The following is a 25,505-nucleotide window of genomic DNA, read 5'->3' as shown; positions in this document are numbered from 1 at the left end:
CGTATTTTTGAAGGCCGGTGATATGTAAAGCACTGTGGTAGCAACTTACATACATTTTCTCACTCACTGCCATTACCATGCATCCTGCCCATCTTTATTTATTTGTAAATAATAACAACCATTATTAAGCGTTGACTTTGTGCCAGATAAGAGACGCTGAGTGCCTTACACTAGCTCATTGAATCCTTATCGCAGGCCTATACAATAAAGCCATGCTATTGCCCTCATTTTACAAGGAGAACATTGAAGCTCTGGAAGGTTAAAAATCCTGCCTGAGGCCGCATAAGGGAGAGAATGCTTCCTGGAAAAGTGCTGTCTGAGTTCAGAGCTGAATTCTTAAAGATGCAGTTGTCAGGGGACAATGGCATTCCAGACAGACGGACAATATACATAAAGCCAGAGGAGTAGGAAACTGGTACGCAGTTCAGGGGGAGGAAAAAAAAAATCTGCCTTCAGAATCATCAGACCTGGGTTCAAGTATCTACATTTTTGTTTTGTGGCCTCTTACTGTGACTACGGCTTTCTCACCTGTGACATGCTGGTCATCAACGGCACACGGAGAACCGCTTTAAGATCAACGTGCCCACACAGGGCAGGCCCGTGGTTCGCAACAAATAAATTTACCTTCCTTCCTTACCCCTAGTTGACAACTCAATAATCCTTACCTTAGTCTTAATGTCATTTCAATCTCCACTTTCTGTAAGTTCCCAAGCCTTAGCAGAGCTTTTGGAGGACAGTATACAAAAGTCATTCAGCAAGTTATTAGGTCATGTCCTTAACCGCCGTTTCTCAAAATGAGAGCCGTCCCACGCCACTCACCTGTGTAGGCCATGTTCTTGGGGTTGCCATAAGGAGCCCCGGGCTGCACGGGGCTGTAAACAGGGTTCATCGCAGAAGACTGAGGGTCCTACAGAGAAACACAGAGAACAGCCTTGATTATTGATTCCTCCTTCTCCCTGACTTCAGCTTCCTCTCTACAGTCTTCAGTTTACACTCACAGAAGTGACACGGTATAGGAGAAAGAGGACTAAACAAAAAGCCACTTGTTTGTACCTGGCCCTATGCTGGACACTTTTCCCGCTATACGGATGAAGATACTGGGAAGCACAGAGGGGATACAACTTGCCTAATGTCAGCTGAGGCCTTTGGCTCTCAGTTCAGTGCTAGTTCCACTACCCCACAGACGATTCTGTCGCTAGTGCACTGTGTGGCACTGGCCAAGTCACTTCCCCTCTCCGGACTTCACTGCACTGATGCGAAACCAATTCGTTTAGGCTCTCCGAGGTCCCTTCTAAGAATGCTAGTCCAGGAGTCAGGAAAGCAGACACTTCTGTTCTCCAGGGGAGCCCAGGTGCCTGACGAGCACAGCAAGTGTCTCCCCCACTCTTTGCACCTACAGAGCACAAGACACAAGCTACTACCAATAGCTTTGAAAAAAACGGGTATCTATTGCCATTGATCATTTTAATGCAAACAAGGAAACACAGCCAAGACCTCTTTCAAAATTTATTCAAGGGAAAGAAATAAACTTGGAACTTTGTGTGTAGTAAATATCACCTGCACAAGTGCTCTGTTATCTTCATAAAGCACGTTCTTCATTCTGATGAACAGAAAATCTGTCATTAAGCTCTACTGGCCAGCCAATTTGTCCCACCTTGCTTAGGGAACCATCTCTGATAAACAGGCCGACACGTGTTTGAAAACGTGTCTCCAAATATATTATTTACACTTCATAAAAATCAAACAATTCCCTCCTAACTAGGCTCACATGATAGATGGGCAATTTTTTAGGTTGTTAACTTTTCCTGTAGCACCTCAGGATAGGACACAAGTCAAATAAAGGTTGAAGACAAGCAGTTAACAGCTGGCTTGAGGACAGGACAATTGCTCAGCGATTAATTAGTCTGTCCAGGGTTCTGGAATGAGAGGTGGAGAAAAGACGGGTTCCTAAGGAGAGGAAGCTGAGATGGTCAAACAGGGAGGAAGGAAAATGCCGCTGGTCAATTTCAGAGGCTAGCACTTCCTGAAATGTACTCAGTGTAGCCCTGGCAAACCACCACAGGGCGACAGGCTACATTAAACTACCACCAGTTGCAAACTGAAACTAGAACAATTTGAGGATGAAAGTTATAGGAGATACATTATTGCAGCACACTTAAGGAAAAAATATTCTTGTGGCCAGTTGTCCAAGAATACAGCCAAGTAACATACTCTCTAAATATAAGCACTAATCTCCTGACAGGGTACTGAGAGAATTAAGAGAGATCACAGATCTTAAAATACATTGCAAACTGTAAAGTGACACGCGGATGTAAATGATGATGGTGACGATGTGACAACACAGAAAACTACCTGTATACTTTCCCTGCCTCGGCTCTCTCGTCTATCCAACCCGTTTTCCGCTAAACAAACCAGGGTAAGGAAGACTTAAAGTGCTAAGTACCACAACTGGCCCTGTAAACATCTGATCACTCTCCTCCTGAGAAGGTACTCTATTTTGCTGGTTGGACAAAGTATGAAATTGATTTTCATAACCAAATAAACGCGTCAGTTTTGAAACTGGTCCCCTGCTGCTCCAAAATGCGGGCCACAGCCTCAGGAGGAGACTGGGCCTGGGCAGCACTCTCTAACGGCACCAATTCCAACCCTGACTAATGCCAGGGGTTCAAAATTTGGAGAATATGACAGCTACTTCAGGGGAGCTGCTCACAGGTAGACCCGGTTCCTGGCTTCCCAGGGCACGTCAGTCAGCCTTTTACAACAGAATCCACACACTGTGAACAGTTCCCAGGGCCGGCTAAAAAATGAGCGGGAAGATCACCAGCTCTACGATTAGGCAGATGTAGGTTCAACTCCTGGAACTGCCCCGTACCAAATGTGGGCCCACAGACGAGTCCACTAACCTTTCTGAGCCATGGTTTCTTCTAACTTCAAAATGGAAAGAGAGGAACACACTCTTTGCAGAGTTGCTGTAAGGTGGTTTTTTTTGAAAAGACAGGTTTATTGAGGTATAATTTACATACAGTAAAATCTACCCCTTTTAGGTATATAGTTCTGTGAGCGCTGGAAATGTATACAGTTATACAAACACCACAACTAAGACACAAAGTATTTTCACTGCCTCCGAAAGTTCTCTCATCTTCATAGTCAATACCCTCTGCACCCCGTAACTCCCAGCCCGTGGCAACCTCTGATCTGTTTTCTGTTGTTTTATACACACACACACAATACACACACAATTTCTACTTTACAGATGAAAAAAGTGAAGATGAAAAAAGACAAATGGGCAGTCCAAGGTCACAAAGCAAGTAAGGGACAGGGTCAAGACTAGCACCCCAAATGGATCCAAGACCTGAATGAAAGATTTAAAAATACAAAACTCTTAGAAAGAGGAAAATAGAGGCATAAACCTTCATGACCTTGGATTTGGCAATGGTTTCTTAATATGATAACAAGAGCACAAATAACCAAAGGGAAAAAAAATAAACGGACTCATCAAAACTAAAAACTTTTGTGCTTCAAAGGACACCATTAAGAAAGTGAAAAGACTTTACTAACAATTGTCACCCCAATAAATTTAATAAAATGAAATTTAAAAAAAAAAAGAAAGTGAAAAGACAACCTATAGAATGAGAAAATTTTTACAGATCATGTATCTGATAAGAGGTTTTTATTTGGTGGCCGTCCCGGTGGCTCAGGCGGTTGGAGATCCGTGCTCCTAACTCTGGTTCGATTCCCACATGGGCCAGTGGGCTCCCAACCACAAGGTTGCCGGTTCAACTCCTCGAGTCCCGCAAGGGATGGTGGGCTCCACCCCCTGCAACTAAGATTGAACACGGCACCTTGAGCTGAGCTGCCGCTGAGCTCCCGGTTGACTCAGTTGGTTGGAACGCATCCTCTCAACCACAAGGTTGCTGGTTCGACTCCCGCAAGGGATGGTGGGCTGCACCCCCTGCAACTAGCAACCTGGAACTGAGCTGCGCCCTCCACAACTAAGATTGAAAGGACAACAACTTGACTTGGAAAAAAGGCCTGGAAGTACACACTGTTCCCCAATAAAGTCCTGTTCCCCTTACCCAATAAAATCTTAAAAAAGAAGAGGTTTTTATTTAAAATATATAAAGAACTCAGCTTGATAATAAAAAGGCCAATAACCCAATTTAAAAATGTGCAAAAGATCTGAATACACAGTTCTTAAAAAAAGTTATATAAATGGCGAATAAGCACATGAAAAGATGCAAATCAAAACCACAATGACATACCACTTCATATACACTAAAATGGCTATTATGAAAAGGGCAGATACTCAATAAAAAGTGTTGGCAGGGATGTAGAGAAATTGGAGCCCTTATACAATGCTGGTGGGAATGTAAAATGACACAGCCACTTTGGGAAAAGTCGGACTTCCTCAAATAGCTGAACATAGTTACCATGTGACCTAGCAATGCCACTTTTAGGTACATACCAAAGAGAAATGAAAATGTCCACACAAATATTCATAGCAGCATTATTTATTATTCATGGTCAAAAGGTTGAAACAACTGAAATGTTCAACTAATGAATGGATAAATTTAATGCAGTATATCATCCATACAATGAAATATTTGGCAATAAAAAGGAATGAAGTACTGATGCATGCTACGACATGGATGAACCTTGAAAATATCATATTAAGTGAAAGAAGCCAGTCACAAAAGGCCACATGTTGTGTGATTCCATTTATATGACATGTCCAGAACAGGCAAATCAACAGAGAAAGTTGATTAGTAGTTGTTTAGATTAGTTCATGATACATGAAACCTAATTAACTTCCAAATCCATATCTTTCTTAAAATTATAACACAACACTCACCTACACACACACACACACACACACACACACACACACACACACCTACTTTCGAAACATTTCTTCCTGATAACTCCATCAGCAATTCAAATTCACCATGTCCAAAAGTAAACTCACTATCTTTCCTCGAGCTCATTCTCCCATCCTGTACTGCCTGTCGCAGAGTGACTGACAATCCATCCACCTATGGTAGCACCTAAGCCAAAAACATGGAAGTCATTGTCAATTCCTCCCATTTCTTCACACCCAGTTGATCACCAATCCTGACAACCCTACCTTTCTCATTGCTACTGCCCTCTAGTTCAAGTTTCATCCTTTTTTGTCTGAACTATTACAACAGTCCCAAGAGGGCTCTTTTCCCCCATTCTAACCCACTCTAATTCACCTTGACATTCTTTTTTTTAAATATATTCTTTATTAAAATATAGTTTAGATAACGGCATTACTCTCCTCAAAAGCCTTGGGAATAAAACCCAAATTCCTTCACATGGTATACAAGATCCTCTAGGCTCTATCTAGGATGGGGCTCAGGAATCTATGATTTATGTTGCCAAGGAGATTCTGATACCCAAATTTGAGAACACTGCCTTAGACGTTCTTTCCCAGATGCCATTTGTCTCACATATGCTTGACAGAGGAATTAAGATACAGCAGTGAACAACAAAAATTCCTGCTTACATTCTAGTTGGGAGGGGGGAGGAAGAGACAAAATATTTTTAAAAGTAAAATACACTGTATATCAGATGGCAATAAATGCTATAGAGAAATTCACTGAGGGTGGAAAGAGTGCAAGGGGAGGAGCTGCAACATTAAATAAGATGGTTAGAAAAGTGTCACTGAGTAACATCTAAGCAAAGACCTGAATAGGCTGAAAGAGCAAGCCATGCAAATATCTGAGAGGAAACTGTCCAAGCAGAGTAAAAAGCAAATGCAAATGCTCTAAGTAAAAGCATGTTTGAGATATAGCATGGAGGCCAATTTAGCTGTGAATGAAAGAGAAAACAGTAGGCAGTGAGATCAGATAGGTAATGAGGGCCAAATCATGCAGGGCCTTGTAGGCCTATATAAGGACTATGTTTTTTATTCTAAATGAGCTAGGAAGCCACTGGAGTGTTTTGAGAAGAGTGACATGACTTGACCTCATTTTAAGATTACTTTGTTGAGCTGAGATCAGATGACAGGAAAGAAAGAGAAGCAGGGCGATGAGTTAGGATGTTATTGAAATAATCCAGATGAAAGATAATCGTGGCTTGAAATGTCCAGAGAAGCCTCCATTGACAGATCACCTTGGGCAGAACAAGCTGCAGTGAGCCAGGTAATGGCATGTGCATGAGAAAGAAAACAGTCAGAGGGGCTCAAGACGTCCCTCTTGGTGGAGCTGACAGGCATTCATCCCCAAATTGTTCTGCCAAGTGGCCTGCTACTGCCTTCAAAAATACCTGACTTATTTCTTTCAAATCAACAGCAAAGCTGTGAACATGAAATGATAAGGGGGGGAAAGAGCCCAGGGATTAAGGGTGAATACTTGGAAGTTATCACATGCACAACAGGTTGCTGTGTTTAAAAGTTGTGTTGTAGTTTGTAAACTACTTTAAATCTTTTCCAAGAATTTTACCATTTGCAAAGTGCTTATAGTTTACAGTGCGATTTTAATCACTATTTTACTTGATCCTTTGAAGTAAGCAATGCAGAGATTTATTAATATTAATTTCATTTGACAGATAAAGCAATTAAAGCGCAAAGGTTTAATGTATACTGGGATGAATACTGCAGGGAAAAGATAAAGACAGTGTCGCCCAAAGAAGGTTACAGTCTAGCTGGGGAATTTTAAAAGTTAAATAAAAATAAAGAAGTCAAAAACGACATAAGGAGGCAGACTTTCTGGAATACCTAAACTGCTTAGCAAGCCCTCTCCCCAAAAAGCAACAATAAATTGTCAAAAATAACACAACCGTTTCAGGCCTCTGAAGATGAACCAAAGGCATACATCAGACTGAGAAATGATTATTCATGAAAAGTTACTGAATCATATTCAGAACAGTGAGAATCTGTGATATTTTAGCCTGGGGCTGGCCCCTTTCCCCCAACCTCCAACTCCCTGGGGTAATTCCATGAAGACAAGACAGGCCAAGAGGATGAGTGCTGCCAGAGTGGGTTGATTTAATATAAAGCTGAGCATAGAAAATCTGCTCTGGATGTTACCCAGAGTCATTGCCAAAAACAATAAAAGGATAATCTGGGGTGCAACAGTAAACAATCCAGGAAGGCCACTACTGCAGCTAGCCTAAGGTCATAATACTAGTCAGGGCAGGCAAGAGACCTGCAGATAAGCCAGAAATTTAAAAGGGAGTTCTGGGGAACAAAACAGACATAGCGGGTCTTGATAAAATCTGGTTGACTGTAAGACTCTATGCTTGCTAAGAACAAACTGTGGAGAGTCCAAATCTACTAACTCTATATGAATGTAAGGTCTTGAACACACTGAAAGTAAAGGTAGGAACAGAATGATAAACTGCCTCAAGTTTGAATGCGTTCCCCAAAGGACAAACAGAGCCAGCAACAAAGAGTGGGAGATTTCCTGGCCTAGGGTTTCAGTCAATCATTGGCTGACCACTATCTATGCTGACCCAAGAGTGACCTTTAGAAAGCCAAGTTTAAAAATTAAAACAATAATTAAGATCCAGCCAGAATAAACTACTTGCATGTTAAATGATTAAATAAATATGCATGGTTAAAAAAAAATAAGACCAGAGATGACAGCAGTCACACCCTGCAAAGGAAACAGACACTATAAAATAGTCTAAGCAAGTCACTAAGTAAACAAAAAAAGCCAGCAACACCCCCGCCCCCAACAGTGGGGGAAGACTCTGAGTCAAGAGTTGCTATATACAATACGCAATTGTCAACCAAAAAGATCATGATACATGCAAAGAAACAGTGAAATGTGACTGATTTAGCAGGGGGAAAAGAGGAGACTATAGCTATTGTCTCGAAGGGGACCCAGATGTTAGAATTAGCAGATAAATATTTCAAATCAGCTATTGTAAATGTTAAAAATAAATAAAGGAAACCATATTTAAAGAATTAAATGAGGGGCGGCTGGATGGCTCAGTTGGTTACTGTGTTTCCCTGAAATTAAGACCTAGCCAGATAATCAGCTCTAATGCATCTTTTGGAGTAAAAATTAATATAAGACCCGGTCTCATTTTAATATTAGACTGGGTATGATATGATGATATGATATATGATATGATATGCTATGATATGATGTGATATAATACAATACAGGGTCTTAATATTAATTTTTGCTCCAAAAGATGCATTAGAGCTGATTGTCTGGCTAGGTCTTATTTTCGGGGAAATAGGGTAGAGCATGAGCTCTGAACAACAGGGTTGCCGGTTCAATTCCCACATGGGTCAGTGAGCTGCACCTTCTACAGCTAGATTGAAGACAATGAGCTGCCACTGAGCTTTCGGAGGGGCAGCCGGATGGCTCAGTTGGTTAGAGCGTGCACTCTCAACAACAAGGTTGGTGGTTCAATTCCCTCATGGGATGGTGGGCTGCGCCCCCTGCAACTAAAGATTGAAAACAGCGACTGAACTTGGAGCTGAGCGTGCCCTCCACAACTAGATTAAAGGACGACTTGGAGCTGATGGGCCCTGGAGAAACACACTATTCCCCAATAAAATAAAATAAAATAATAAAATAAATTAAAAATAAAAAAGAATTAAATGAAAGTATGATGACAATGACTCAAATAAATAATATCAATAAATAGAAATTATAAAGAACCAAATGGAAATTGTATTCTGAAATAAAACATACAAGAGGAATTCAACAACAATTTGAACTGGCAGAAGAAAGAATCATCAACTTGAAGATAGATCAGTATAGATGATGTAATTGTAAAGACAAAAATAAAAAAATGAAGAAAAATAAACAGAGTCAGAGATCTGTGAGCAAACCAACATACAATTAACAGGAGTTCCAGAAAGGGGAAAGAAAAGAAATGGGAAGAAAAAAAAAAAATTGAAGACATATTTGAAGCTAAAAGCTTCCCAAATTTGATTTTAAAAAAAAATAAAATTAAACCACACATCCAAGATAAGACAATGAACTCCAAGTTGACCAAACACAAAAAAATCTGCACCTATACACATCATAGTAAAAACTGTTGAATGCAAAGAGAAATTTTCAAAAGCAATGAGAAAATAATTTGTAAGATTAACAAGTAACTTCTCATCAGAAATAACGGAGGCCAGCGCCTGCGCGCTGGGAAGCGTTTTTTAAAGTTCATGTGTCTAGAAAACCGGACTGCAGGTCTCTCCTTGCGGCCGTGGCGCGAGAGCAGAGTACGAACTGCTGCTGCCGGAGCCATGGCAGGACAAGCATTTAGAAAGTTTCTCCCCCTCTTTGACCGAGTATTAGTTGAAAGGAGTGCTGCAGAAACTGTAACCAAGGGAGGCATTATGCTTCCAGAAAAATCTCAAGAAAAAGTATTTCAAGCAACAGTAGTAGCTGTTGGATCCGGCTCTAAAGGAAAGGGTGGAGAGATTCAACCAGTTAGCGTGAAAGTTGGAGATAAAGTTCTTCTTCCAGAGTATGGAGGCACCAAAGTAGTTATAGATGACAAGGATTATTTCTTATTTAGAGATGGTGACAGTCTTGGAAAATATGTAGACTGAAATAAATCACTACTGACATGGCATCACGTGAAGCTGCCCATTCCACTGAAGTTCTGAAATCTCATCATGTAAATAATTTCCATGTCTCTTTTGTAATAAACTAATGATATCCAAAGTAATGACATCTAGTGTCTCTTAAAATTTAGTTCCACTGTACTGATACAAACATTTCCAAATAAAAATCTACAAAAAAAAAAAAAAAAAGAAAGAAATAACGGAGGCCAGAGGCAGTGGAATGACATATAAAACATACTAAAGGGAAAAAAAGGTGTCAACCAAAATTTCTAACCCCCGCAAAACTATCATTTAAAATTAAAGGCAAAAACAAAGACATTCCCACATATAACTGAGATAATTCATTGCAAGCAACTTGGCTTTCAAAAAATATTAAAGCCGTCTGGCTGAAAGAAAAGAAAACAGTAATAGAGAGTAATTCAAATTCACATGAAAAAATAAAGAGCACCAGTAAAAGTGATTATGGAGGTCAATATAAAAGACAACGTAAATATTTTCCTATTTTTTTCTCTTAATAAGACTTAATAGACAGGTATAAAGCAATAACTTTAAAAATGTATTGTTTGGTATATAATGGATAAAGACTGAATTTATATAAAAACAAGAGCCCAAAGTAAAGCAGAGGGAGAATGGAACTACACTGAACAAAGTTTCTACAGCCTACTGAAAGTTAGTTTGTATCTGAAGTAGATTGTTTGTATGTGAAGTAGATTCTAATACATAATTTGTAATAAATTAAAATACATATTTAGTTGCAAAAGACACCCCAAAGAAAATAACTTTTAAGATTTAATAAAAGTATCAACATCCGCGATATAAAAGAACAAACCACTGATACATGTCACAATATGAATTAACCTCAAAAATTATGCTAAGTGAAAGAAGCTAAAGCAAAAGACCACAGTGTGTGATTCCATTTATATGAAATGTTCAGAAAAGGCAGACAGTAGATACTTGGTCACCTGGAACTTGGAGTAGGAATGGGTATTGATAGACGGGAGCAAGAGATCTCTTTGGGGTGATAAAAATGGTTGAAACTGGATTTGGGTGACTGTTGCACAACTCCATATATTTACTAACAAGCACTGAATGGTGTACTTAAAATGGGCAAATTTTATCATATGTAAATTATAAGTCAATAAAGCTGTTAAAAATACAAATTTGTGATTCAAGAAAAGTTACAGATTTTTTTATAAGCTAAAAGGAATTAAGTCGTTTGACACCCTCATTTGTACACAAGAACTGAAACCTCTTGTGCCAGGCTCTGTCAAGTGTCACAAATTCAGAGATAACAGAACACATTTCTGTCCCTGGGGTATTCCTATGATGGAGACAGACATGGAAACTAAGAATTAACAGCGATACAGTACTGTTATTACACTGACTGCTGGAATTGAAAGAAAAGACGAAAGGGCAAAGAGAAGGGGAGCATGCTCTGATTGCCACTAGGCGGCAGTATGCTCAGTTAAAGGATGTGATTTCCCAAACTCTTGGTAGATGTGGCTGTGATGAGTTTTGCTCCGTGGATTTAACTGAAATATGGTATAGGAATTCTACTTAAAGGCTGCTTAGAGAGAACAGTGTGAGCTGGGGGTGGTGCCCTTCCTTCTTCCCTTACTCTTTCTTGCTATCTAGAATTAGGACATAATGCTTGGAGCTCAGCAGCCTTCTTTTCCATGAAGTGACCTTGACAACGGAAGTCTCAAACCGAGGATGGCAGAAGGCGCCTGTGTCCTTGATGAAGCAACCATTTTAGCCCTGGGCTACCTATCTCTGTACTTTTACATGAGAAAATAAAACCTTATATTTTTAAACCACTGTTATTTTAGATTTCTGTTATATGTAGCTGAACCTAATCCTCTTTAATTGGGAGGGGGAGAGAGATAGAAGATCTCAAAAGAACGTGTCATTTGATCTATGTTTTGAAGGATGAGCTTTCGGAGGGGCAGCCGGACGGCTCAGTTGGTTAGAGTGTGCGCTCTCAACAACTCCCTGGTTCAATTCCCTCATGGGATGGAATTCTACAGAGGCAGCAGGGGAGGGACAGGCCGTGCATGAAATTGCACAAGGCTCCCTCAGAGAATACCGAGTAGTCTGAAAGGCTAGAGCACACGTCTGAGGGAACACATGGCGGTGATATTATCGTCCTGTCCCCATTTCTGAATTATTTCTACTCAGCTCTTACTGAAGGATCTCAGAGGCCAGATGCGGCATTGCTACAGGCCATTCCACGATCCCAGAGCTCTCTGAACGTGTTATAAATACTCGTTGCAGCTATAATTTGCGTGCCCAATTATTTTCCTTTTTTAAAATTTTTTAAATTAAAATTTATTGGGGTGACAATGGTCAACAAAACTACATAGGTTTCAAGTGTACAATTCTATAATACATCATCTATATATTGCATTATGTGTTCACCACCCAGAGCGAGTTCTCCTTCCATCACCATGTATTTGACCCCCTTTATCCTCTTCTACCATCCTCCCTCCCCGCTTTCCCTCTGGTAACCACTAAATGGTTGTCTGTGTCTATGAGTTTTTGTTTCTTTATTTGCCTGTCTTGTTCCTTTGTTGCCTTCAGTTTTATATCCCACAGGAGGGAAATTATATGGTTCTCGACTTTTTCTGTCTGACTTATTTCACTTAGCATAATAATCTCAAGATCTATCCACATAGTTGCAAATGGCAGTATTTCATCTTTTCTTATGGCAGAGTAGTATTCCATTGTGTATACTCGTATATACCACATCTTTATCCAATCATCTATCGAAGGATACTTTGGTTGTTTCCACGTCTTGGCCACCAATTCTTTTCTTCCTGCTACATTTTAAGCACCATGAGGTGAAGGGACCATATCTTTTAATATCTTGTATTCACTACTGAATTTCTAAAAAAGTGCCCGGTATAAAGAAAAGTGCTCAGTAAACATTTGTTGACTAATTGAATGAATGAATTAATGGGTAAATAAAAAGAAAGCTTTTATTGGAATTCAGCAGCTTAGTAGGATATTAACTTCTTACCAAACAAATTTTTAAAAACTCAGTTTCCGTGTTTTTTTTCACCCTTAATTCTATTAGTCTGATATGCAAGGAAGCCCAGTTTTTATAGTAGATATCTGCTTCTTTATCTGTCTGCCAAATGTAATCAGACTGTACATTAGATCTCTGAATTTTACAGTTCTGTATATGTCATTTCATCTCAGAAAATGTTTCAATGTAAAGAGAAATGGAAGAGAACTTTGATTTCTAGGAATCGTCCAACAGGATCTCAATATCAAAAAGGCTTCCATAGTTAACAGAAATCTTTTCACGCAAAAGTCTGCCTGTAAGTGAGATGCTCATCTGCAAAATGTCACATTCCAACCACTATTGAAATAGATTTAATAAAATGGCTTTTTGTTGTTCAAAATCACAACAAAATCGTCTCTCAAGCCAAATGCTTGAAAATACAAAATTTCTTCAAGGTTTTTTATTTATTTATTTTATTTTTAAGGGCAAACCAATTTCAGAAGGAATCTCTCTTAATATAGAATCCAATTACGGATGGTCCCCTACTCATGATGGCTTGACTTACAATTTTCCAACTTTACAATGGTGTGAAAGCAACACGCATTCAGTAGAAACTGGCTAGGTGAAGTAAGCTATGATGGTCGGTAGGTTAGGTGTATTCAATGCATCTTTGACTTATGATATTTTCAACTTACGATGGGTTTATCGGTTTGTAACCCCATCATAAGTCAAAGACCATTTGTACTCATTAAACCTCACAAATACTTGGGGACTTGCTATGTGTCATTCCTCTGCCCTTAAATAACTCACCTTTTAGTGGGGAAACAGCTGCATGTTAGAGTGACTATAATGAAAGTGCTATATTAGAACAAAATGAAACAGAGAGAGGATGTCACTTTTGCTTGGCAGAAAGCTTTCATAATGTAGCCCTTTCACAGCTTATAAGGATGGTGCAAGAGTTGATTACTATTTTTCAGATACAGAAACAGAATCAGCGAAGTTATACAATTTGTTCAAGATCCCATGGATGGTTAGTGGAAAGCCAGGGACTAAAACCTAAGTCCTGTGCCCAGTGTCCCAAGTCCAGTGTCTTTTCCATGACATCATGCTGTTTCACAATCCAGATGTGATACCTAAAATGGCTGTAATTTCAAAGTAGCATTTTCCAGCCTTCACACTTTACAATCCGGCAGATTTGATCTTTGAGTTCCCCTGAACATGCCATACTCTCTTGCTTCTGAGTCTTTACACATGCTGTTCTCTTTGCCTGAAATATCACCTTTCTCCATCATTTGGGCATTCTCCCTAATTTTCCCTCTTAGTCTGGATAATTCCTCTCTTCTTTTCAGGGCTCAATTAAATACTACCTTTACTGGGAAGCTCCTATAGCATGTATCATACTATTAATATAAATGTGTCATACTCCCAGCTGTAAAGCCCGTGAAGGCAGAGATTTGTCTTGATCACTTTCATTCCTAACACCAAGCACAAAGGTACATGGTATGTGCTTGGAAAATATTTGCTGAATCAATTGGCTGCTTGCCACAGTTTCACAACTGCACAATACAATGACCTGCAATTATCACACATCTCTGAAGAAAGGTTATAGTTTGCTGGAAATGGATTGCTGCAGGCAGACTTGCTGTAACATCCCAAGCTACAAGAAACAGTGATCAGGCATTTCTAGAAAGACTATAAATCAGCAATCCTCACAGCCCTTCTTTAATGGTTACTTACAAGAGGCTAGATTTGCAATGCACATGTATAAGCTGATTTTATAAGATTTTATCTTCTTAGTTAAGACCTGTGATACAATATATAATAAAAATACTGGTGCTCCTTTTCAAAAGTACAACTGTCATATTACCTATCACATCTATTTGCAGAGAGATCATTGGAAGAGGTCTGGTCATGGCATCCAACAGCTTTCTTTATTTTTGTTTAGAAGAGAAAACCGAGGCACAGAGAAGGAAAGGGACTGCCCTAGAAATACATGACAAGTCGGGGTCATAAGGCTCTGAACAACATCCAGGTCTCCCGACTTCAGACTGGAAGCGTTCTGCTCTATCTATCACCTTCATACCACTCTCTGTATGGATGGATGAACAATTATATGGAAAGACAGGCAAATGAACAAATTAGCTGTATGACAATGCATTTTAAATCCATCTGTCATGAGACATAGGATACGAAGGGGATATAAAGAAATGTATGTACTTGTTGAAAAACTGATTGAGTCAAAGTGTCCTAACAGAATATGTTAGTTCTCTGAAGCAAACCCAGAAGCTCACTAGATTGGAAATTCTCAGCAGCAAGTTTTATCGCACAGTCATTGCCTTTCCTGGAGAAACATGTGCAAAGTGCTATCTAGCAACTTTGTGTAATTGTTAAGGACATAGATTTTAAGTCACAGCAGTTGTGAGGCCTTGGGTAGCTTAATTTTAGTTTCCTCTTCTTATAATGGAAATACGAGAGGTAACTACTACTTACATTGGTGGGAATTTTAAATGAGACAATGTGTTTTGCCAGAGCACGCACACATACTTAACAAATGGTGGCTTTATCATTATTTCATGGGGAAACATCCTCACCACACGTTAAAACTAGTCGTCAATTTTCAGCTCTCATTTTCCTTGACATGTCAGCAGCATGTGGCCAGGTTGATCACTCTTCCCTCTTTTAAACACTTTCTTCACTTGGCTTCCAGAAACTAAACTCACTGACTTTTGGCGGCAGGTTTTTGTTTTGTTCCCCCCCCCCCCATCATTCTGGCAGTTCATTCTCAATTTCTGAACTTTGGGTGACTCAGGCTCAAAGCTTGGGCCTCTCTTCTCTTTTCTATCTCCGTGCACTCCCAAGGTCATTGCCCCCAATCTCAAGACTCTAAATACCAACTATATTTTTATATTCACTCACTTCTCCCCTGAAATCTGTTTCTCCTGAAGCCTGTTTCCAGTTCAGTTAATGGCAACTCCATCCTTTCAATTGCAAAATTTTGGGGTCAGTCTTGCCACCTCTATTTCTAATATTTTACAACTAGTCCATCAGCAAATCTTTTTTGTTCTACCTCTAAGACAAATTCTCACTACTCCTACTTCTATCATCTTACTCTAAGCCATCATCATCTCTCTTTAGGATTAATGCAACTGAAGTCCATAAACTGGCAAGTCCCACATTAAAACATTTTCCCAATTATTTTCCCTACCCAGCCCCTTTGCTCATTCCTTTGATTCCTTTGTGTTATACCTGCTGCCCCACTAACGTGTAAAAGTCCTTGGAGGGCAAACGCCATATTTGATTCTTCCTTCATTTCCTCTAGCCCAGGACTTAGCACATAATAGGTACTTTGGGAATGTATGTTACATTAAAAATGCTAAATGTCAAAGAAATTAGAAGATAAATTTTTGACTTTCCAAAGCATTTCTGCAGTCATCTAACAACTCAGTGGGAAATCAGAGCTGGAATTAGCCTCTACTTTACAAATGATAAAAGCCTCAAAAAAACTTGCCTAGACTTTACCCTGACTCCCCACTCCAGGCGCAGTATTCTTTCCATCAAAACGTTCACTGTATGAGGCAGCTGGTTAGCTCAGTTGATTAGATAGCAGTGCTCTTAACAAGGGTGCTGATTCGATCCCCACATGAGCCACTGTGAGCTGCACCCTCTACAACTAGATTGAAACAACTACTTGCCTTGGAGCTGATGGGTCTGGAAAAACACACATAAAATAAATAAAAGCTCAAAAAATGAATGTTCAGGGGCCGGCCCGGTGGCTCAGGTGGTTAGAGCTCCATGCTCCTAACTCCGAAGGCTGCCGGTTCGATTCCCACATGGGCCAGTGGGCTCTCAACCACAAGGTTGCCAGTTCAATTCCTCGAGTCCCGCAAGGGATGGTGGGCTCTGCCCCCTGCAACTAAGATTGAACATGGCACCTTGAGCTGAGCTGCCTCCCGGATGGCTCAGTTGTCGGTTGGAGCGCGGGCTCTCAACCACAAGGTTGCCAGTTCAATTCCTCGACTCCCGCAAGGGATGGTGGGCAGCGCCCCCTGCAACTAAAAAATTGAACACGGCACCTTGAGCTGAGCTGCCGCTGAGCTCCCGGATGGCTCAGTTGGTTGGAGCCTGTCCACTCAACCACAAGGTTGCCGGTTCGACTCCCGCAAGGGATGGTGGGCTGTGCCCCCTGCAACTAGCAACGGCAACTGGACCTGGAGCTGAGCTGCGCTCTCCACAACTAAGACTGAAAGAACAACAACTTGAAGCTGAACAGAACCCCCCACAACTAAGATCGAAAGGACAACAATTTGACCATTGTTCCCCAATAAAGTCCTGTTCCCCTTCCCCAATAAAATCTTTAAAAAAAAAAAAGAATGTTCATTATATTTCTTAGTGACAAGAATATGGTTAAGGCAAGAAAGAAGGATCAAGACTGAAAAAAAGACTGTTACAGGGCGGCCGGATGGCTCAGTTGGTTAGATCGAGCTCTGAACAACAGGGTGGGCCTGTGAGCTGCGCCCTCCACAACTAGATTGAAGACAAGGAGCTGCCGCTGAGCTTTTGGAGGGTTCGACCGGATGGCCTGGTTGGTTAGAGCACCAGCTCTCAACAACAAGGTTGCCGGTTCAATTCCCACATGGGATGGTGGGCTGCGCCCCCTGCAACTAAAGATTGAAAACGGTGATTGGACTTGGAGCTGAGCTGCGCCCTCCACAACTAGACTGAAGGACGACTTGGAGCTGATGGGCCCTGGAGAAACACACTGTTCCCCAATTAAAAAAAAAAAAAAAAAAAGACTGCCACAAATTGTAAATTACTCAACAATATAAACAGCACATCCTGAATAAATAAATATAGCTATACCAGAGCCAAGAGTCTTGGTTTAAAATAAACCCACATTTAATGACACTTTAATGTGGGGTATTTGTTTTATAAATCACTTGGAAGGGGCATTGACAACAAGAGAGTAAGATATATTGTTTGCCATTATGGAGCTCATAATCTAGTAGCAAAAATGAGACCCAAACACTCAGAACTTAAAATCCTGGTGGCAGACAAAATAAGCAGCTTGAATTCGTAGTTCCAAATAATAAAAAGAAAGGCAAGAAAATAATAGCTAAAGGAATTTTACAGGCAACCTGTACACCTAGTACAACTACTGTAGGAGCATGGAGAAGGAAGGGAAGGATTTCCGTGATTCTGTGCATGTGTTTTTACTCTTTAGATTTTTGTTTGTTTAAAGGAGGGACACCATTGCCTATGAAAACTGGCAGAGTTTAAGAAGAAAATGGGCTTAGGGACTCATATGGGGATGGGGAGAAGGAAACACCAGAACAAAGGTGAAGACAGCACCAAAGGCTCAAACACAGCACTCCACCCCACATGAGGCTTCACAGAGCCTCCCAGCGAGAACTGCCGTCTGTGCCCAACACACTGGGTTGTAGCCCCATGCTAGACCTGCTTCAAGTCAAGTCATCTATAGGACTCGTTTCCTCCTGGTCCATGAGCTCTGTGAAAGCAAAGACTATATTGTTAACTAACCTATGGCATTCCCCACCAGCTAATACACAGCCAAGCACACAAGTACACAGTTTGATTAACTGAAATGAACCAATGAATGTTAGAGCGTGGTAGTACCTCTAAGGTCACTTCATTCAAGCCGTTCATTTTGCAACAGAGAAAACAGAGACCAAATGATTTGCTCCAAGTCACAGAGCAAGTCAGTAACAGATCCAAGACTGGACCTCTGGCCTCCAGCCAGAAGGGTGGCAGCGAGGCTGCTTTTCGATGCAAGCACAAGAAATCTCCTCTGCTTACTGGTTAGTTAAAAGACTACTGGGCCCTTGCAATGGGAGGTCTAAGACTGAATCAGGAACTTCTGCATTGCTAAAAGCTGAAACTCTGAATATCAGGCCAAATCCTTTGTCTCTGGACAGAAGGGCTCAGTAAAACCTGGCAGAACCACGCTTGTTGGATGCAAAGGGCACAGGATCAGGAAGCTTTCCTGTAATGAAGCTGAAGGAAAACACTGGGAAAATACGGAGCAATGGAGAGTGAGATTCCTGCCCAGCAGCATCAATACTGCGAAAGCTTTCCTGATGAAAAGCAGAGAGACTATATTAGAAGCAGTCATGGCTCAGGAAATGGGAGAGAGGGTAATTTCAGGACACACTGAAGACTCCCCTGGGAAGCACCTGTCTAATTTGAGGCTTAACGATATAGACGTCACAAAAAAATAAAATCTAAAACTAGAGACAGTATGTGATGTCCACTATAACCCCACTGAGAACAATGTAGCTTGAGGGAGCCCAGCCTCCTCGCTCTCCATCACAGCCGCTGGCCCACTCAACACCATCCTCCATCAGAATCGCCAAAGTATTTATTCAAAACAGTTTTTACAAATAATTCGAATGAAAAATGGGCAAAAAACTTAAAGATGCTCAACATCACTCGTCACCAAGGAAATGCAACTCGAAATCACAACAAGATACCATCTTACATCTGTTAGGATGGCCATTATCCCAAAAAATAAAAAACAAAAAATAACAAGGTTGGCAAGGATATGGTGCAGAAGCTCTGGAAAACAGTATGGAGGTTTCTCAAATAATTAAAAATAGAATTACTATATGATCCAGCAATCTCCCCTTCTGGGTCGAGATCCAAAAAGAACTGGAAATAGGATCTCAGAGATATTTATATTTGCACACCCAGGTTCATTGCAACATTATTCACAACAGCCAAGAGGTGGAAGCAACCTAAATGTCCATCAATGGATGAATGGATAAAGAAAATGTGGTGTACGCATACAATATATTATTAAGCCTTAAAAAGAAAATTTTGTCATATGCTACAACATGAATAAACCTTGAGGACATTACTCTGAGTGAAATAAGCCAGTCACAAAAGACAAAAAACTTAGAAAGTAGAATGGTGGTTGCCAGAGGCTGTTGGGGGATGGGGAGTTGTTTAATGGGTATAGTTTGTTTGGCAAGAGGAAAAGCACTAGAGATTTGTTGCATAAAAAGGTGCATATAGTTAACACTACTGCACTGCACTCTTAAAAATGGTTAAGATGGTAAATGAAGTTTGTTACACGTTTTTAACACACACACACACACGGAGCGTTAGGCGCTACGTCAAAACTAAATCAGAACACCTAGGAATCAGAATTTTAAACAAGCTCCTCCAGGTATTTTTGATATATGGCCAAATTCAGAAGCCACAGGCTTCCAAATAAAGTCCAAACTTTACTTTGGCATCTAACGTCCTCCATGAGCTATTCCTCTCTCTCTCCATTCTCACACTTGCTCCTCCTCAGGCCTTGCTCGATTTGCCTTCCGATCTGTGCCCTGAGGAGGCACTGGAGCAGCACTGTCCAAACTGAACTTTCTAGGTTGATAGAAATGTTCTACATTTGACCCTAAAGATTCCACCAAAAAACGCTTAGAACTAATAAATGAATTCAGTGAAGTAGCAGCATACAAAATTAATACTCAGAAATCAGTTACATTTTTATACACCAATAACGAACTGTCAGAAAGAAAAATTAAGAGAACAATTCCATTTACAATTGCATCAAAAAGAAAAAAAAATACCTACCGTGTTTCCCCCAAAATAAGACCAGGTCTTATATTAAGGTTTGCTCCAAAAAACGCATTAGGGCTTTTGTTCAGGGGATGTCATCCTGAAAAATCATGCCAGGGCTTATTTTCCTGTTAGGTCTTATTTTCAGGGAAACACGGTAGGAATAAATTCAACCAAGGAGGTAAAAGACCTGTACTTGGAAAACTGTAAGTCACTGAAGAAAGAAACTGAAGAAGATACAAACAAATAGAAGCATATACTGTGTTCATGGATAGGAAGAATTAACATCGATAAAATGTCCATGCTGCCCAAGGCAATCTATAGATTCAATGCAATCCCTATCAAAATATCAATGGCATTTTTCATAGCACTAGAACAAATGATATTAAAATTTATATGGAACCACAAAAGATCCTGACAGCTACAGCAATCCTGAGAAAGAAGAACAAAGTTGGAGTATCATGCTCCCTGGTATCAAACTATACTACAAGACTACAGTAACCAAACGGCAAGGTACTGGCTTAACAACAGACACACAGATCAACAGAACAGACTAGAGAGCCCAGAAATAACCCCCCGCCTATATGGTCATTTAATCTATGACAAAGGAGGCAAGAATATACAATGGGGTAAAGACAGTCTCTTCAATAAATGGTGTTGGGAAAACTGGATAGATACAAGCAAAAAAAAACTAGACTACTTCACACCATATACAAGAATAAACTCAAAATGGATTAAAGACGAAACAATAAAACTAATAGAAGAAAACATGGGCAGCAAACTCTCTGACATTACTCTTAGCAACTATTTTGTTGATTTCTCTCCTTGGGCAAGGGAAACAAAAAGAAAAAATAAACAAATGGGACTACATCAAACTAAAATGTTTTTGCACAGCAAAAGAAATCATCAACAAAAAGACAACCTACTGATTGGGAGAATATATTTGTTAATGATACATCCAATAATTGGTTAATATCCAAAATTTATAAACAACTCATACAACTTAACACCAAACACACAAACAATCCAATTAAAACATGAGCATAGGACCTAATAGACATTTCTCCAAAAAGGACATACAGATGGCTAATAGACATATGAAAAGAAGCTCAACATAACTAATCATCAGAGAAACGCAAATTAAAACCACAATGAGGTATCACCTCACACCTATCATAATGGCTATCATTAGTAAATAAAAAACCAAGCGTTGGCAAGAATGTAGCGAAAAGGAAATCCTCATGCACTGTTGGTGGCATTGCAAATTGGTGCAGCCACTATGGAAAACAGTAGTAAGGTTCCTCAAAAATTTAAAACTAGAACTACTATATGACCCAGCAGTTCCATTTTTTGGTACTTAGCCAAAGAAATCTAAAATAGTAATTTGAAAAGATATATGTATCCCTACGTTTATTGCATCATTATAGTTATAATAGTCAAGGTATGGAAGCAATCTAAGCGTCTATCGATAAATGACTGGATAAAGAAGTGGTACATAGTATGAAATATTACTTGGCCATAAAAAAGAATGAAATATTACTTGGCCATAAAAAAGAATGAAATCTTACCATTGTGACAAATGGGTGGACCTAGAGGGTATTATGCTAAGTGAAATAAGTTAGACAGAAAAGACAAAAACCAAATGATTTTGCTTATATGTGGAATCTAAAGAACAATATAAACAAACAAAACAGAAAGAGACACATAAATACAGAGAACAAACTGATGGTTGCCAGACAAGACAGGGTGAAAAAGGTGAAAAGACTAAAAAGTACAAATTGGTAGTTACAAAATTGTCACGGGATGTAACTAACGTACAACATAGGGAATATAGTCAATAATATCGTAAAAACTATGTATGGTGTCGGGTGGTACTAGACTTATCAGGAAGAGCACCTTGTAAATTATATCAATGTCTCAACACTCTGCTGTATATCTAAAACTAACATAAAATATTAAATGTCAACTGCAATTGGAAAAACTTTGTAAATGGTTAAGAAAAGAGTACATGCTATTAACTTACCCTGTCCACTCTCACCCACTGCTTCCTAAGCAGCTTCACACCAGGACCTCTATGTTAAATGCATGCTGTGCACAGAAAACAGGCATTTATCAAGGCCAACAAGGCTCAAACACCAGGAAGGAGAGGTGAATTATACATCAGAAATAAAGGCCACTGCTTCCAACCAAGCTTCTGAAGGAAAAAGCTCTGTTAGATGTGCACTGTGGGAAAACTATGATCAAAAGTTAGGTTTAACCTACCTTGCTAATCTAAACTTGGTACATGAGATCGATAGAAATAAGGAGGAAAAATCCAAACCTCCATAATCCTCACTTTATCTGTCAAGAAGCCAGTGATTCAAAATACTTTCAACAATGTTCTCTCTCCATGTTTACCTGTGCTCATGAAATCTCTGTGAAAACATTGGCAATTTATTCCAAAAAATTAGTGCTGCCAGGAGCAGTGGATTCCTCCTCTACAACTCACTAGAAAAGTCACTTCCACTCTGTGGGCCCCACTTCCCTCAACAGTTAGAAGTAGAGGCCAGACTAGATACTCTTTAAAGGTTCCATCTGCAGCCCTTGGTAGCACGTTATATTATAATAATGACACAGTATCCCTGCCTTCAGACTCAGGCCCCAAATTCAGTCTTTCAATAAATATTTACATAAGCTCGGCATTGAAAACACAAATATACTAAATGACAAATGCATGAAAGTTTCACATACATCGCTTTGCCTATTCACATATATAAACATTTCAGAGTTGTGTTCCTACTAAAAACAAAACTTGTCTCCAAAATTCTGCAGGTTTTTTTTCTAATCACATTTAAGAGGATTGCAAATCTTTTATTATCATATACTATACTTAACCTACCCACCCCCCAAAAAACCTTTCCCTATTAAATCATAGCTCACACTTACATATTGCCCTTTTTTAAATCACTCATAGCCTGAATTACTCATTTGGGTTTTTTCCCCAGTTACTATATGATGGGAGCACCGCTAATTCTGTACATGTCTTTTTCTTACAACCAACCAACCATTAGTTCTTTGAGAATAAACCCAACATCTTATTTTTCTTTGCATCACCAATAAGACTTTACAATTTATTTAGAAACCATTCTAAGACTAATCCAAAAGAATGTGAAGTGATTCACCTTATTAAGATATAAAAATAAGAGTTAAAAATAAAAATTAATAAAAACCAGCTGGGACACAGATTCTAAATCAAATGATCAAAACTGGATCTATCTGTATCTGCCAGGTCCTGTATCTGCCATTTATGTGCCATGTGATACCGGCAAGCTATGACCTCTCTCGCCAGCTTGCTCATCTGTAAATAAAGATGATGGCATCTCCCACAGAGAGCAAGTAAAGCATAGACGTTAACATAACCAGCTGTGGAGCGAGGCACTGTGGCTGGATTCAAATCATAGCTCCATCATATATTACCTGTGTGATCCTGGTCACCTTACTTAACCTCTTTGCGTCTTAGTGTCTTCATCTGTTCCAAATGGTGACGATGCCACTTAAAAAAAAATTTTTTTTTTATTGGGGAACAGTGTGTTTCTCCAGGGCCCATCAGCTCCAAGTTGTTGTCCTTCAATCTAGTTGTGGAGGGTGCAGCTCAGCTCCAAGTACAGTTGCTGTTTTCAATCTTAGTTGCAGGGGGCGCAGCCCACCACCCCATGCGGGAATTGAACCCACAACCTTGTTGTTGAGAGCTCGTGCTCTAACCAACTGAGCCATCCAGCCGCCCCAATACCACTTTGACAGATGATAGAAAAGTTAAATGAAATAATATATGTAAAGTACTTAGCTCAGTGTCGGGCACATAGTAAGTACTCACTACAAAGTTAACTATTCAGAGTAAGCTTCATCTCCAGGTTGTTTATGATGTGTTGTGTAAGGGGAAAAATGACTCTGAAGTTTAAAATGCTATGAAACGTTTGGAATGCTTATTACTATTACTCATATCCAAAACTATGGAGCAAATTATTAGGTTGGTGCAAACATAACTGCGGTTTTTGCAATTATTTTTAACCTTTTAAACCCAATTACGTTTGCACCAACCTAACAGCAAAAATGAGGAAAAATCATGTCCAATGACAGTTGTCTTAAACATTTTTCTAAATATAGTTCCTTATAGCTAGCTCTCTTTTGCATTTCTGGCCTCCTTCCAAACACCTTTAATACTGCAGTAAAGTAGGAGTGGAAATGCAAGCTACGCACTTGCAACTGACAGGAAAGGTAAGGCTTGGGGTTTTTCCACCAAGTTGGGACAAAACTGCCATGTCTCCTCCTTTGAGCCCTGCAGGATGCCTACGCGGGAATTGATAAACGGCAGTTGCCAGAAGGACAGTTTAAATTGAAGCAGCTGGTTGGGTGTTTGTGGTGTTCTGTTTCGTTTTTGTTTTTCCTGATACTCCTAGAGCACAGTGGGGTCTCTGGGTCGATGACTTGCACTGCAGGATGACAGAAGGTACAGCCAGAACACGAAGGCAGCAGAAGACACAAAAAGGACGGGACACAAGAAAAATACTCAAAAGCCAGTGTAGCACGATGACCAACGGGAATTTTTTCATGAGCACGTGCTGAATAAGCCAGTAAGTGTGTAGTCACTGTGATACAATTATGCTCGAATGCATTATGATCTGTGGACATAAAGAATGTCAAAGAAAAGGATGATCTGTGTCCTATAAACAGAGTCCTAAAATATCAGAACCAGAAGATGAACCAGCCCGACGTTATTATTATCGCGGATGCAGGAACTAGGGGAGAGAAGCTTCTCTGTGGTTACACAGACAAGTCAAGGAGTAGAGCTGGGACCAGAATAGGCTGACTGTGGACCTGAGTAGAGCGTATTTAGGAAGGGGATATATTAAAATCCTTATCATTTGTGAACAAATCTCCAGAGATGGCTTAAGAATCCCTCAATTTACAAACGCCACTAATTATTAGGAAGAGACATTCCTTAGCTAAGTGACTCTCTCCCATCCACCACCACCTCCATCAAATGCTTTTCAAATGCTCACCTCAGGAAAGTGGAAAATTACCACACGTCGCAGACCTTTGAGGCTGCTCAAGAATAGCCAGAGCTGCACACATGGCAGTTCATCAAAGTGAAATGTCTAAAACAAAGCCCCAATGTGTAAAGGGTAAAACGGCAGAGAGTTCATCACCCAGCTGCCGTCCACGATTCCCACAACTCATCTTTGAAAAGAGAGCATAACTGCAGTGGTATTCATGGAAATAAAAATTAAATCCGCAAATCTACAATTCCAGGCTTTTAAAAACCTATCCCCAACCTCTGCCGTCCGGCCTCCCCCCCCCCCCCCCCCCCCCGGGCTCCACCCTCTCTCC

At 40.1% G+C, this 25,505-nt stretch overlaps 1 protein-coding gene and 1 pseudogene across 5 annotated transcripts in view; one reads left to right on the top strand and one right to left on the bottom strand.

Annotated features, from left to right (window-relative positions):
- The window catches only part of FAM168A (family with sequence similarity 168 member A), a 189,763-nt gene that overhangs the window by 51,542 nt on the left and 112,716 nt on the right, over nucleotides 1–25,505 (bottom strand). For all 5 annotated transcript variants that reach the window (XM_074335805.2, XM_019744364.3, XM_019744365.3 and 2 more), the window contains one exon: nucleotides 820–907. In XM_074335805.2, the coding sequence (XP_074191906.1) occupies nucleotides 820–889 (70 nt within the window). In that variant the 5' untranslated portion in view covers nucleotides 890–907. The remainder of the gene's footprint in view (nucleotides 1–819; nucleotides 908–25,505) is intronic.
- LOC141572440 (10 kDa heat shock protein, mitochondrial pseudogene) lies at nucleotides 8,969–9,654 on the top strand (annotated as a pseudogene).

Source organism: Rhinolophus sinicus, chromosome 14 (genome assembly GCF_057876585.1).
Source record: "Rhinolophus sinicus isolate RSI-liver-muscle chromosome 14, RSI-T2T, whole genome shotgun sequence".
NCBI lineage: Eukaryota > Metazoa > Chordata > Mammalia > Chiroptera > Rhinolophidae > Rhinolophus > Rhinolophus sinicus.
The sequence above is the reverse complement of the archived record's forward strand: the minus strand, read 5'-3'. Positions and strand labels throughout refer to the sequence as shown.